We start from the raw sequence: 13,694 nt of genomic DNA, 5'->3' as shown, positions 1-13,694 counted from the left end.
GCAATTCTGCTTCAAGATCTCACAATGACTTCAAATTGCAATTTAGATAAACTAGGTAAAGAAAGAATTTCAATGCTATTCCTCAGAAAGACTCAGGCAATCTCCGAGAGGGCAAGCAAGAAATTTCAAGGTTGCACTGAGTGAAATTCTCTTAATTTTTTATCACTTCAAATAATACTGTAACAGAGCAAAAACGGGAATTACTTGTTGGGTCAAGTACATTCCCGATAACCCTTATCCTAGTGACCAAAACCTGTTCAGTTTCGTGTTCACAGGTCAAGTCAGGGTGAGGAAAAGCTAGGCAAAGATGGCTATTAGGGTCAAAAGTTGATAGCTTATAATTCACTTTCGGAAGGGGCCACAAAAAGATGCAAAAAATGGAAAAGCAGAAAAGATGCTAAAAGAATGTTCATTGAATATGTGTAGCAAAAATAAAGTAAATTTTCAAGTGGGTAATCATTTCAGCTTATTAATGGAAGTTTCACACAATGGCTCCAGCACATGGGGCACAGAACAGACTTTAAGGACAACATGGTACCCATGATGTGGTTCGCATTTCAGAGTGAGCTTTCTGTACAGTCAGCTTATAGCTGACCCGTCTCCTTTGCTTTAAAGCAGGCAATAATTTACGTTTATTATGTACTTCACGCACACTGGGAAGAGGGGGTAAAAGGCACTGCAGTTGCTCGAGAACTAAATTCCACTGGGAGTTGGGGAAGTTTCTCAAACTGGTCAAAACCTCCTTTTAAAACCATTCCTCTCTGAACCTCATCTTGGTCTTGACATTGCACAGGCATCTTTGTTTTACCACACTGGGGAGCAATCATTTCTAGCTTTCTCAAGGGTTACAGCAATCGCTTCCTGAATAAAAACATAATTCGTTTAAATTACCTGCAGAATAGTTAGTTGTTTTTGTTACAGATTCTTGGGCTTCAGATATAGCCTTCAAAATGAGATTCTTGTTAGCTTGTTTAGAAGGAGGAAGTGAGGGTCTAAAAAAGTTAAAAAACATGGTTTGATTAGATGTGAGCTCTTTCCACGCTGAGCCACCCACTGTGCCTCTACTACAGCCTCCGCTTGGGTTAGGAGCACATGGCTGCAGATCTGAGGAAAGGCTAACCAGACTGAAACCTTATGAACTTCTAACACAAATGGATCTGTTCAACTTTTCCACTCAGACTAGTTTTTAATATCCTCTACAATTTCTCCAATTTCAAACAATTTCTCTTTCATTGATCTTTTTCTTCTTCCCTGGCCTGTGTGGCCAGTGGACTGAGCGCCAGCCTGCAAACTAGAGTTGCGTGTTCAATCCCCAGTCACGGCACGTGCCTGGGTCGCAGGCCAGGCCTCCAGTTGGGGGTGTGCAAGAAGCAACCACACACTGATGTTTCTCTCCCTCTCTTCCTCCCTCCCTTCCCCCTCTCTAAGAAGAAATAAAACCTTAAAAATTTTTTTCTCAAAAACCAATGGGAAAGTCTTATATTCTATTAAATTTGTATGTTTATGATATCCTCTCCAAGAATCCCAGAATGCTCCACCGAGCAACTCAAGACTGTGTCGTGGGCACGTCCGGGTACCTCCGCTCGGGCTTCGCGGGCACCGACACGCTGCTGGAGACGCTCCCCGCCCGGGACCCGCAGTCCTCCTCGTCCTCCTCCTCTTCTCCGTCGTGGCTGAATTTTTTCACTTTAACAACTGAACTTACCACAGGCAACTTTCTCTTCCGAAAGTTTTCCTCCTGCAATCAGATACACTCATGCTTACCTCGTCTCAGAAAACAGCAAAGTTATACCACAGATTTTTTTTCTTTTTTTAAGAAACAGCCAACCATATTAAAAATTCATGGGCTATTTCCTGGTTTCTTATAAAAATATGATTATCCTTAATAGCCAATCTTTAGTAAAAACAAAACCTACTGCTTTATATTCATTCATAAACAGCAGCATACAGCGCTGTTGAGGAAACCAATGAAGCACTTACTAGTTAATGCTGTGAAAAACCTAAAATTGACCTAAAACCCCACCAACACTATAATGTAAGGTTGAAACTATCTCGCATGTTGGCATTCCAGGAAAGAAGATGTAAAATTTCTGTAGAAGTCAGTCATGGAGAGGAAAGACTAACTGGTGTAATAGTGGGTTGGCCAAAAAGTCTGTACTTTTCTTCTGTAAAATAAAAGACATGTTTTTCATTTTTAACCAATAACATTATTGATCTGGACATTCTGTCAGCTGTTTCCTGCAAGGTATAACACTGACTGTTCTCAATTACTGTCTATTTGATCACTATCAACTTCAACAGGTCCACCCAACCATGGAGCATCGTCCAGCAAGACATCCCCAGCATGAAGCTTCACAAACCACTCTAGACATGTTCCATCAGTCACAGCATCTTCTCTACACACTGCACAAATTTGTTTTTGCATTTCAGTTGCAATTTTTCCTTTCTTGAAATAATAAAGCATAATATGCCTAATATGTTGCATATCTTCTTCCATCTTCAATATTAAAATGGCTGCACAAGAATTCACCAATTTTGATCAGTTTTTTTAAATGCATGCTGATATGACAGCTGTCACAATACAATTTAACAAAACTGTTTCGAATGAAGCTAAAGACCACTAAGTGCTACTACAGCCGCCTTACCAGAAAAAAAAAAAAAACTTTTTGGCCAACCCTATATATTGAGTAGCACAGAAATCAGTTTACAGTAAACTTGCAATAGGTATTTAATTAATTCACATACCATTTGGTATCAAGAACTGCCAGTTTTCAGCTAACAAGCCAAGACTTACAAGTACATACAAACCTCCACACTCATGTTTTCTGAGCTGCTTCTGAAGAAGGGGCTGTAAGTCTCCTCCAAGGTGCGGAGCACTTCGGGCTCACACAGACGGCCCGTTTCGTACACCCGGCTGTTCTGTATCTCAAGCTGCTTGGCAGCATGAAGACTGTTCTGCTGCTGCTGAAACTGCAACCTGTTTAAATGAACACCACTATCTGCAGTCCGACTCGCGGGTGGGCGATAAATTTCAATAGAGGGGCGAGAAGAACCGTATGTAAGCGTCACTGTGGGTTTTTTCTGAGATAAGGGATTCTCCTGCACAAAATTGAGGTCTTCGTCAATGAGATCATCTGGTTCTGGCTTAATATCGATCACATCTTCAGAGGGTGCTGGCTCCCTCAGAGGCTTCACCGTCGACATTAGTCGGGTTGCAGTTCCATCGTCGTATGTCTGTCTGTTAAACACACATAACACGAAACACATACTACAACCAGTTTAGAGGAACATGTTCAAATTGTCAAAGAACATCTACTTCAGCTGTAATGAAAAAGTCTGAATATTCCCTTTACGCATTCCACTAAAACCTACTCTGAAATGTCATTTTGTTTTAAAACTCTGATTTACTGTATTTGTGCTAAGTAATCATACTTTGGTCTCATCCATTCTTCTTGTTTTTTTAATCCTCTCGCAGGGACATCTTTGCTCACTGATCCTTAGAGAGAGAAGAGGAGGGAGGGATGGAACGAAGGAGGGAGACAGAGGGGGACAGAAACAAACACTGATGTGAGGGAAAAACATCGATCAGTTGCCTCCCGCATGCGCCCCAACCGGGACCAAACCAGTAACCTGGGTTTGTGCCCTGACTGGGGATCAAACCCACAGCCTTTTTGGTGTACGGGACGGCAATCCAGACACTGAGCAACAAGGCCAGGGCTTGTTCTTTTTTTTTTTTTTAAGGTTTTATTTTATTTTAGAGAGGGGAAGGAAGGGAGAAAGAGAGAAAAGCATCAGTGTGTGCAACACTGGTCAGCTGCCTTTCCTACACGCCCCAACCAGGGGCCAGGCCCGCAACCCAGGAGTGTGCCCTGACCAGGAATCGAATGAGCGACCTATCGCTTTGTGGGACACCACCCAACCAACCGAGTCACACAGGTCAGGGAAAGGGTCCATTCTTTATTTCAAAAATTACTCATGACTATCTCACTATTTCCAAAAATTTCTGAAAATGGCAATTTAAAGATACAAAAACTAATGCAAATGTCACACACATGCCCCTCTGCCCACAGGCCTACCCAGGACTCTCACCTGACGTTATTGGCTTTCTGCTCCTGGGAACCTGCAGCAATCCGGGAGTCTCTTTTCTCGGGCCTAGAGCCAGAAACTGCGAGGGGCGGCACCGCGGCCTCGTGCCTTCGCTCGTCCCCCCGGCTGAGGCTGCTCCTGTTCGAAGGCACGCTGCTATCGAATATGCTGGTGTCCGGAGACTTTAGACTCGAGGGGTCTGGGGAGAGACACGCACGGCCTTTTAAAGCTGTTTTTATTACTCTGATCCTTCCCATTGTTCAAAACCAATTTAAAAGCAAATCATATTATTCCACACCATTTTAAGTGGCTACTACTCCATATATAATATAATCTATTAGTTTTACTATTACTGGACTTTTAAGTAATTTTCAATGATAAAATATCCAACCACTGTTGAGACTAAATTGTTGTGCAGTCTCTATTACTTCCTTAGGAAAACTGCTTAATTCTCCTCCCTTATTCAAATTATCTTTGAATTATATTAAAATTTTTGTTCTTAAAATCATGAAAATATGTGCTTCCTCAAAAATGTTTAAATGAACTGTTTTCAAATTTATGCTTTTCCCCCCAAAGCAGTTTAAACGGCTTTAGAAACAGTACAATCATATGTATAACAAATTCCAAAAAAAGCCCATTTTTATGAATCTTACCAGTTGTAACTGAGCGAAGTTTATCTAATACACCATGAAGCCTAAAAAACAAAAACAAAAAAAAATGTAAAGCTTCCTTTAATCATGGAAGATTTTATTTCGACTGCCACCCAAATTTCATGACCTTACAGAATCAATCTCCAGATATTGATAAATGCTACTAAATGGTTTGATGGATACATGGTATTAAAATTATGTTTCACATTTTTTGAATACTTTGAGCCAATCGAAAATCCTTTTTTTCATTACTATTTTCTACATCTAGCCTCTGCAAAAATAAGGGCGATGATATGACCCAACCACACCATCTTATCTAGAAAGAATATTACTTTGTTTCATAAGGACTACAGATGCAATGTAACTTACGGTAAAATATACAATATAACAAGTGTGTACTATAGCTTACTATTACAACTGTTTAGGTACAATTTAAATTAGTTTTATCTACTCATATGGTTTCTGAAAAAACTTAATTCTGAGATGAAAAAACTTAAGAATATCAAAATATACCATCACATTTTGCTGTTAACCATTCTTTACAAAACCAATGCTGTACACACAAGCCCAGACTAGTCTTGCTTATAATAGAACCCATTTTATTCGAACAGTTTCACACAACGCAAATTTGCCTTAAATGCCTCCAAGAGGTCACACCTCCTGCAATACCAGAAACAGCACTTTCTTTTCCACCCGGAGTCCGGTCACATGCCACTGTCACCTAGGACACAGGTCCTGCAGGGCTCCCAAGAGTCAGGAGTAGTCTGGTTGGGACTGCTGTCAACAAACGTTTGACTAGGAAAGCCAGGTGCCAAAAGAGAGACACCATCACTGGCGTAAGTACACGTTGAAGGACTGAATTTAATAGGTCATCTGAAAGAGCTTCTGGGACCAAAACTAGGCGTTCTTAACACTGTGACCTGATTTAAGTCTCCATAGGATGTAGCAAGACACTCAATAGTAAGGACTGCATTTATGGCAAGGTGAAGTTGAATTAATTTAATTTTAAATTCAAATTCAGTTAGCAGTCTGTTTACGTAAGAAATCTGTCTAACACATTCCATCCAAGCTATCTGAGAAATGATGTACTAGGTCAATTTCTCATATTAAATTAGTGGACTCAAACTAAAATGATCTAAAGGTTGAACCAGAAGCCAGGCCATAAAAATGTCCAAAAAACAAATACCTGAAATGCTGAAGACTTAAAAAAAAAAAAAAAAAAGTAATGATAATGGTAATTTCCTCACTCAAAACATTATGATGTTTTTTGGAGGGTGGGGGAGGAAGTGGGGTAAATTCTGGGGACAAGCTGTACCCAGTGGGTTAGGTCACACACACCACGTGCTAAACATTTATGCACCAACACATCTGAGGACTGACCACTGCACTCCATGTTCTGCAAAGCAAATTCTGTGAAAAATTTCAAGAAAGCTTCAAAAAAGCTGCAATGCATTCATTTAACCTGCTGGGGCTAAACACCTTCAAGACAAGCTTCTGGTTTGTTAACAGGCTTTACATTCCCCCTTAGTGTCTCCTATTCCTGGTCCCAGTCTCCTGGCGCTCAGATTAGGCAGGCCGCTCTGCTCCCCGGCCGTCTGCTCCATCACCCACTCGCGCCGTAACCGTCGTGCGCAGTGTGGGAGGCCTTCCACGCCTTTCCTGCTCAGCCGCATCATTCCCTCCTCTAGCCCTCAGGCCACCTTAAACCTGGTACCAGAACCTGACCTGCCCTCTTAAATCGAATCTTATGCTTTTACTCAATATTCTAAACTTAAGGGCTATGTTGTTTGAAAAAGGACATTGAAAATTATAATATTAACTTACATATGGACACAAAGTTGCCTATTTTAAAATTCCAAACTTCAGACCTGGCTAGTGTGGCTCAGTGGATTGAGTGCCAGCTTGGGGACTGAAAGGTTGCGGGCCAGGTCCCCAACAACGGGTGTGCAAGAGGCAACTGACTGATGTTTCTCCCCCTTTCTCCCTCCTCTCCCCTCTCTAAAAATAAATAATTTTGAAAAATAAAACAAAACTCCAAACTTCAAAAAGTTCTGAACTTTTAAAAAAAGGGGGGGCAATTTAGGAAGTCACCCCAATCCAAAAAAAAATCTGAAATGGATTTAAACCGAAGGAAAACAATGATAAAATGTAGAAGTTTACAAGAGAAACACAGTAACGACAGTTAACATATTCTAACAACTCGCTATGAGCCTAGTAGATGCACCAGCTTACTTGACCCTCGCTGAGATCCCAAATTCCCATTTTACAAAGGGTCAGTAAACCCAGGCAGGAGGCAGATCCAGGATTCAGCCGCGGCAGCTTGGCTCCAGAGGCTGTGCTCTCACTGCGCACAACCTGCCTCTCCACGCCGAATCTGACCGACTCGCTCATCCGTCCCTCTTTTCAGACGGAACGCCTGCTCTGACCTGCGCCAAATTGGGCCCAAGGGGTAAATATTCAGAAACATACCATACGGTGAATCGAACCGTGTTGTTCCCCAGAAACAGGGACAGGTCCTCTGTCATTTGGTCCTGACTTTTCTTGTTGGCCACCATCACCATAATGTAATCAGGAAGTTCTTCATCTATTTAAAAGGAAAGGTATATAAAAACTTTGTTTTCCTCAATATTTTTCTTCTACTTAAAGTTGACATGATTGAAAATATAGATACAGCTCAAAGAATTAATATCTTAGCTCTACTGGAATTATGTTGGACAAGAAAGTAGAGCTTTTTTCCCTTCATTCTTAAGTATTTAAATTACTAGAAGGATAGGAAATAGAATAACAAATACTTACAAAACTAGATATTCTGAATTACAGCATCAAACTTAGAGTGCATACACTTCCTTCATCTTTTTGACAGTGCTCATTAATTTCAGAGAAGCTTCTAGAAAGCATATGCACACTCCTCAAAAACAACTTAGTTTTGTTTAGTTTCGTGTTTGTTACTCAAGAGAACACTTTTATCCTTGGTAAACTTCAATTATTCAGGATAACAACATTGCAGCAACATCAAAAAAACTGAAGCCAAAAAACTTACATTATTTAAAAATTCAATTTTAGTATTAAATCTCAACTCATTATTTTATACTCATGCCTTCCCCTACACAGTGATTGTGAGGGTGAGATCTGGGACCCAAATCAACAAAAACAAAACCCACCATAGTAAAGTAAGGAAGCAAAAGTCGTTTATCAGGACTCGAAAATCTAAGGAAAAAGTTTTTTCAATTTCTTTAATACCTTAAATACTTGTATTTCCATGCAAGCAGAAAGGTTCACTTCAGAAGTACTATCAGACATTTGTTTCAAGGAGAAATATAAAAAATCCAGCTCAAGAAAAGCACAACTATACTGAGAAACCCCAATGTACAGATGGAGAGCAGCCAGTATCTGATGATAGCATAAAACATGATGTGGGGAACTACAAGGACAAGTAGCAGGTCGTTTATTTTCTTTGTGGAGTACCGACAGGCCCCCACCGCTTTCTGAAAATTTTAGTAAATAACCCTGGCAGCGTATTCATGCGAAGTGTACCTGCTGTGGGCCACCACTGGTCACCCAGAAAAGTCAACAAACTGGAATGCTTTGGCAGTTTGACAGTTTCTCTCCCTCATAATGCTGGTGATGAAAACGGAGACTGTGCTTTCTGCCACTATATGTTAAGTGAGCATTTTCTAAAATTTCATAGAAATGAGATCAGTGGTTGCCTGGGTGGGGACAGGAAAAAAAGGTGGAGGAAGCACTACAAGGAGCCTCAGAAACTTTGGGGAGTGATGGGTATGCTTACTAGCTGGATTACGGAGTAGTCGTGTTAAGACATAAACTGTACACTCTGAACACGTGCAGTTTCATGTATAGCAAGTGCATCTCAACAAACTGTCAGAAGTTTACAAAGTTTCATTAGTAGGGACAAAACAGGAAATAAGACTAACGAGAAATTAATGTGTTCATGATACATTTTTACAGAATTCTAATGGATTTCTCAAGCTCATCTGAAATCTACATACGGACAAAAACCTAAAAATTGTGAAGCTTTCTGCTAGCTCGTACCTCTAAAATGTGAACGAAATTGTGTACCGGAGGCTGGATTGGGAGTAAAGGGAGAAAACTGTACTTGAACAATGATTAAAATAAAATTTTAAAAAATACTATACTAAATTATAATCATCACCTTTTTTAAGTACTCCATTTTAAACAGCTGAATGAGACCATATTACTCTTAACAAAAAGAGCTATTCACCTTTGTATCCTGCCCAATGTCTTGAAAATAGGTAGTCAAATATTTACTTTTTAAAATGTCTTGTCATTTTTAAATTACAGTTAACGTACAATATATTGGTTTTGGGCATACAACCCCATGATTAGACACTCACAAAGTGGTCACCCGGTAGTTCTAGTGCCCGCCTGACACCATCTAGTTACCACAATGTCACTGATACGTTCCCTATGTTGTACTTCACATCCCCACGACTATTCTGTCAAATATTTATTAAAGGATAATTCCAATAAACTTAAAGGTTTCCATGACTTTCTCTAGCACAAAGAAAAGGATTAGAGAGAACCTTTTCAGAAAGACAACAATGCATAAACAAGTAATTTAGCAGCTAATTGTAAACATAAATAATGCACACTTTTATTTCAAAAAGAATCTATTAATGGTGAACTGTTTACCCAGTTTACGGACACTTATGAAAAAACCAGGGTCTCCGGCAGGCCACTGGGACAAAACAGCTATGAAATCTCTACCCTCAGAGAAAGTTCCAGGCAAGAAGCAGAAACAAGCTGAGAGGCTGTGTTAACGCATTACTCATCAGGACGTATTTCAGTCGCGTTCTAGTGGAGTTAAGGAGTGACTGACGTGACTGACACCTGTTCATCAGCCCACCGAGGTCCTGAAACAAGGCTGACATGACAGAAAGGACCAAGGACCCAACACTGAAACCTGCCACCGAGCAGCCCCGTTCAGCTCCCCCACCCCCCCCCACGTCTCCATGTCTCCCCCTGGAAAAGGGGAAATGCCACTACATGCCATCCCACTCCACCATCGTGTTTAGAACACACGGAACTATATGAAAACATTTTCAAAGCTGTAATAAAATACATGGTACTTTTACTACAATTACATTTTTTAAACAAGATTTAGTTTTTAGAGAGACGGGAAGGGAGGGAGGGAAAGATCAACATGCTGGAGAAACACCTATCAGCTGCCTCTCACAGGTCCCCAATCCAGGACCTGGTCAGCGACCCAGGTATGTGCCCTGACCAGGAATCGAAACGGGAACCTTTCAGTTTGTGGGATAACGCCCCAATTCACTGAGCCACACCAGTCAGGGCTACAATTACATATCATACCGAACTTCACAAGGCTTGTAATGGGCTCAGTATTCTTGGTTTGAGACTTTTCATAAAAGAGAACGATCATCAGTAAGAGTGAATTTAAACTCATTAACATGTCTGTTATTTCACGTGACAGAATTAAGGCAGTTCTCAATGTACATTTTCTGTGGACTTCTTTTTAACCCAAAACATGTTCCCAGCACACAGCTGGCATCCATTAAGTGCTGAATGACTAAAGTGACAAATCAGTCCTGGTTCAGCTTCATCTTGAACTTCGTGAGCCTCAATTTTCTCACCTGTTAAAAGTCTCAACAACAGGTCATTTATGTAAGGTGTCCAACATGTGGTAAACTAGCAATTCTCACACTATCTGGTCTCAGAGACCTTTTACACTCTTAAAAATTACTGATGACCACCAAAGAGGTTTCATTTATGTGAGTTTATCTACTGATATTTGCCACACTACAAATTAAAACTGAAAATTTAAAAATGCATGTACTAATTCATTTAAAATACACCTATCAAATGTTAATAATAAACCCATTTATATTAACAGATATTTTAATGAAAAATAATATTCTAAAACAAAAAATGAGAGCAAAAATATAAAATAAGTTATGCTCTTTTCAATCTCTTTAACATCTGGGTTAAAAGACAGGAGGATTCTAATTTCTGCTTCTGCATTTAACCTGTTGTGATATGTCATTCCAACTGAAGACTATGGAAAAATGTGGTCATGTACATAGAGTTGGAAAAACAAGTATTTTAATAGCCTTTGCAAGTAATGTGGACATTGTTTTGTGATACTACATCAAAATTCAACAAGTGGTAGTTTCTTAAAGGTGAGCAGTAATATCAAAACTAAAACGGTATCAATAACTTTGTGCATTGTTACAGGAAAATCCACTGTTTCATCCTAAACTTTTAATGGATCCTTTACCCCTGTATGATTTTGTAACATCATACATTGGTCATTTCAGAAAAAAAAAAAAAAAGTCAGTTCACTGAGCTATACAAACCATTCTGATGCATTTCATTATGCAATATAAAAGAATCTCCTGTTAATATCACCACTAATTTCATCAGAAAGGCTCCTAAGTACCAGGAAGCTGTCCAGTGTACTGAGGCAGGCATAAACTTTTGGGAACCCACCTAAAACCTCAACTCATGTCTTTGGCAGCAAGTCTATCAGTTCTTTTCCTGTGCTCACTTTCAAGAAAATGTCTGCCCAGTGTTTGCCACTTCATCAATTACATTCTTAAGTGAAATGGACTTTTGCCCTGGCTGGCTTAGCTCAGTGGATTGAGCGCGGGCTGCAAACCAAAGCATCGCAGGTTCGATTCCCAGTCAGGGCACATGCCTAGGTTGCAGACCACGGCCCCCAACAATCGCACATCGATTTTTCTCTCTCTTTCTCCCTCCCTTCCCTCTCTAAAAATAAATAAATACAATCTTTTAAAAAAATCTAAAAAAAAAAAGAAAAAAGAAATGGACTTTTTTTTAAAAATTGCAAGTGCAGGTCTGACCCAGAATTATCATGGTTTCTCCTAGAGTTTGGTGTGAGATTTTGTTTCTTGATTCAGTACCAGAAGTTTTACCCACCATTGCTTTTGCACAATCCAAATGTCAGCACAGTGAAAATGGCAAGTACCCCATGAGCAAAATACGAAAACAATTCTGACTTCAGAGACCCCTGGAGTCTCCCACACCTGGAGAACCACTATCGTTAAGTGACAGCAATTATTTTTAAATGAGGCACCAGCTTTGCAGCCAAACAGAGCCAGGTTTCAATCTTGCTCAAACAAACACTCAAAGCCTCAGTTTCCTTGCTTGTACAATTAGGGATATTGCTACTTACCGTCCAGTGTCCTCCTGAGGATTATCACTACCTAAGGCATATACAAGGGTTAAGCACGGTGCCTAGCCCAAAGTAAACTCTCAAATTACATAAATCACAAAGGAACAAAGAGAAAGAAAACACATTACTGTCGGAGGTAAAACAAAAAGGAACAGGAAAAAAATAGATCTGAAAATAAAATTCACTGAACCATGGCAGAAGCAAATGCCAGAAAACATCAAGCAACCCACATGCAAAATAATTCTGAAAAACGAAGACCAAGAAAAAAGTAAACAAAACAGGAAAAACAAGAAAAATACGACAGTGCCCAACAGAGGAAGCTAAACAATTTCAAAACATCACAAGAGAAGGGGGTTTAAGAAAAAAAAGGTTGCATACAAAGCTTTCGATTTAAAAAAAACGGTTAGGAAAAGTAACCAGGGGATATCACATTTGAAAGGAAAAAAGGATCTCTTCAAAGTCAAAAGCACAATGGGAAAAATGCACTCCCTGAAACTTAATTAGCTGCAGACTCTAAATTCATTAGACTAACAACGGCAACACAACTTACCAACATAAGCTCCTAATTCTTGCAATTTCCCCTTAATGGCACTCTGAGGGAGGAAAAAAGGCAAACGTGCATGAGAGATGGGAAACCCTAGGAAAACAAACCTAGTCTGCACCGCTGAGGCAACTGGGAAGGTGCGCGCACCCCCTGGCCCCTGGGCGCCCGGGTTGGGGCGAGAGGCGCCAAGGCCCCCCTTCCCTTCCCCTGCGCCCTCCCCCCGCCGACGCCACCCCGCGGCACCTCCTCAGTCTCTCCGACCCCCCACCTAGCCCGCTCCCCTCCCCCGTCTCCCGGACCACCTTCCCCATACCCGGGCCCCCCTCCAGCAACGACCCGAAAGCAGCTCACAGCGAAACTGAGCATGGCTCTTGCAGGTTCCCACGCCCCTTCCGTTTCCCCGCGGCTACATTTTCAGCCGCGGCTACGTCTGCCCCCCACGCCAAAGGAGGCACGACTCTCCGGCGACCAGGCCGCAGCGTCCAGGCTGGGCCCACCATCCCCGTTACTCCTGACAACCGTGCGCCCGCCGAGGCCCGGCTTCCCGCCCCCGCCCGACGCGAGCCTCACCCGGATCTTGCGGCTTATCTCGGTGCCGATTTCCATGGCTCCAGGGCGGGCGGCGAACTCAGCACCGCGAGGTTCTTCACTTAACCGGAACCCGGAGCCGGCTCCCAGCTCGCAGCCCCGCAGCCACAGCCACCACCGCTTCTGGCTGCGCGGTCTGCGTGACCCGCCCCCACCGTTCTGGCGTACCGGAGCTAGCTGAGTGGAGCGCGCCTGCGCCTGAGCCTGCGCCTGCGCGCACCAGGGCGTGCGGAGCCTGCGCTCCGGCGCCCTCTGCTGGCAGCAGGGAGAGCAGCGGCGTGCGCAGGACCACGGCTTCTCTCTTCTGGGGGCACCTGCAGAGTTGTTCGTTCTTCCCTTTTCTTACTCCCACTTATTAATTTTACTCTCCTTTGGAAAATACAGATGAGTCAAGTGTGAAGCGGGAAGATCCCTAGCTTTGGTGTGAGATTGGAATTCGAGTCCAGCCTTCACTTTCCTGTTAGTATGTATTGGTCTAGATATTTAAACTTTCTTATTTTCTTTAATTACAGTTTCCATTTAATATTATTTTGTGTACAGCATAGTGGTTAAACAATCGTATACTTTACGAAGTGGTCTCCTATAGATATTTAAATTCTTGAGCCCTGTTTTTCTACCGGTAGAGACTGCC

The 13,694-nt window shown here is 41.6% G+C and overlaps 1 protein-coding gene across 5 annotated transcripts in view; it reads right to left on the bottom strand.

Annotated features, from left to right (window-relative positions):
* The window catches only part of ZC3H14 (zinc finger CCCH-type containing 14), a 46,059-nt gene extending 32,838 nt beyond the window's left edge, over positions 1–13,221 (bottom strand). For all 5 annotated transcript variants that reach the window (XM_045822016.1, XM_045822017.1, XM_045822018.1 and 2 more), the window contains exons 1-8: positions 13,046–13,221; positions 12,482–12,524; positions 7,206–7,320; positions 4,740–4,780; positions 4,090–4,285; positions 2,809–3,238; positions 1,578–1,738; positions 892–992 (exon numbers count right to left, since the gene is read on the bottom strand). In XM_045822016.1, coding sequence (XP_045677972.1) covers positions 892–992; positions 1,578–1,738; positions 2,809–3,238; positions 4,090–4,285; positions 4,740–4,780; positions 7,206–7,320; positions 12,482–12,524; positions 13,046–13,081 — 1,123 coding nt within the window. In that variant the 5' untranslated portion in view covers positions 13,082–13,221. The remainder of the gene's footprint in view (positions 1–891; positions 993–1,577; positions 1,739–2,808; positions 3,239–4,089; positions 4,286–4,739; positions 4,781–7,205; positions 7,321–12,481; positions 12,525–13,045) is intronic.
* Positions 13,222–13,694: the final 473 nt, after the last annotated feature.

Source organism: Phyllostomus hastatus, unplaced genomic scaffold (genome assembly GCF_019186645.2).
Source record: "Phyllostomus hastatus isolate PE091 unplaced genomic scaffold, TTU_PhHast_1.1 phas_scaffold_501, whole genome shotgun sequence".
Classification (NCBI taxonomy): domain Eukaryota; kingdom Metazoa; phylum Chordata; class Mammalia; order Chiroptera; family Phyllostomidae; genus Phyllostomus; species Phyllostomus hastatus.
The sequence above is the reverse complement of the archived record's forward strand: the minus strand, read 5'-3'. Positions and strand labels throughout refer to the sequence as shown.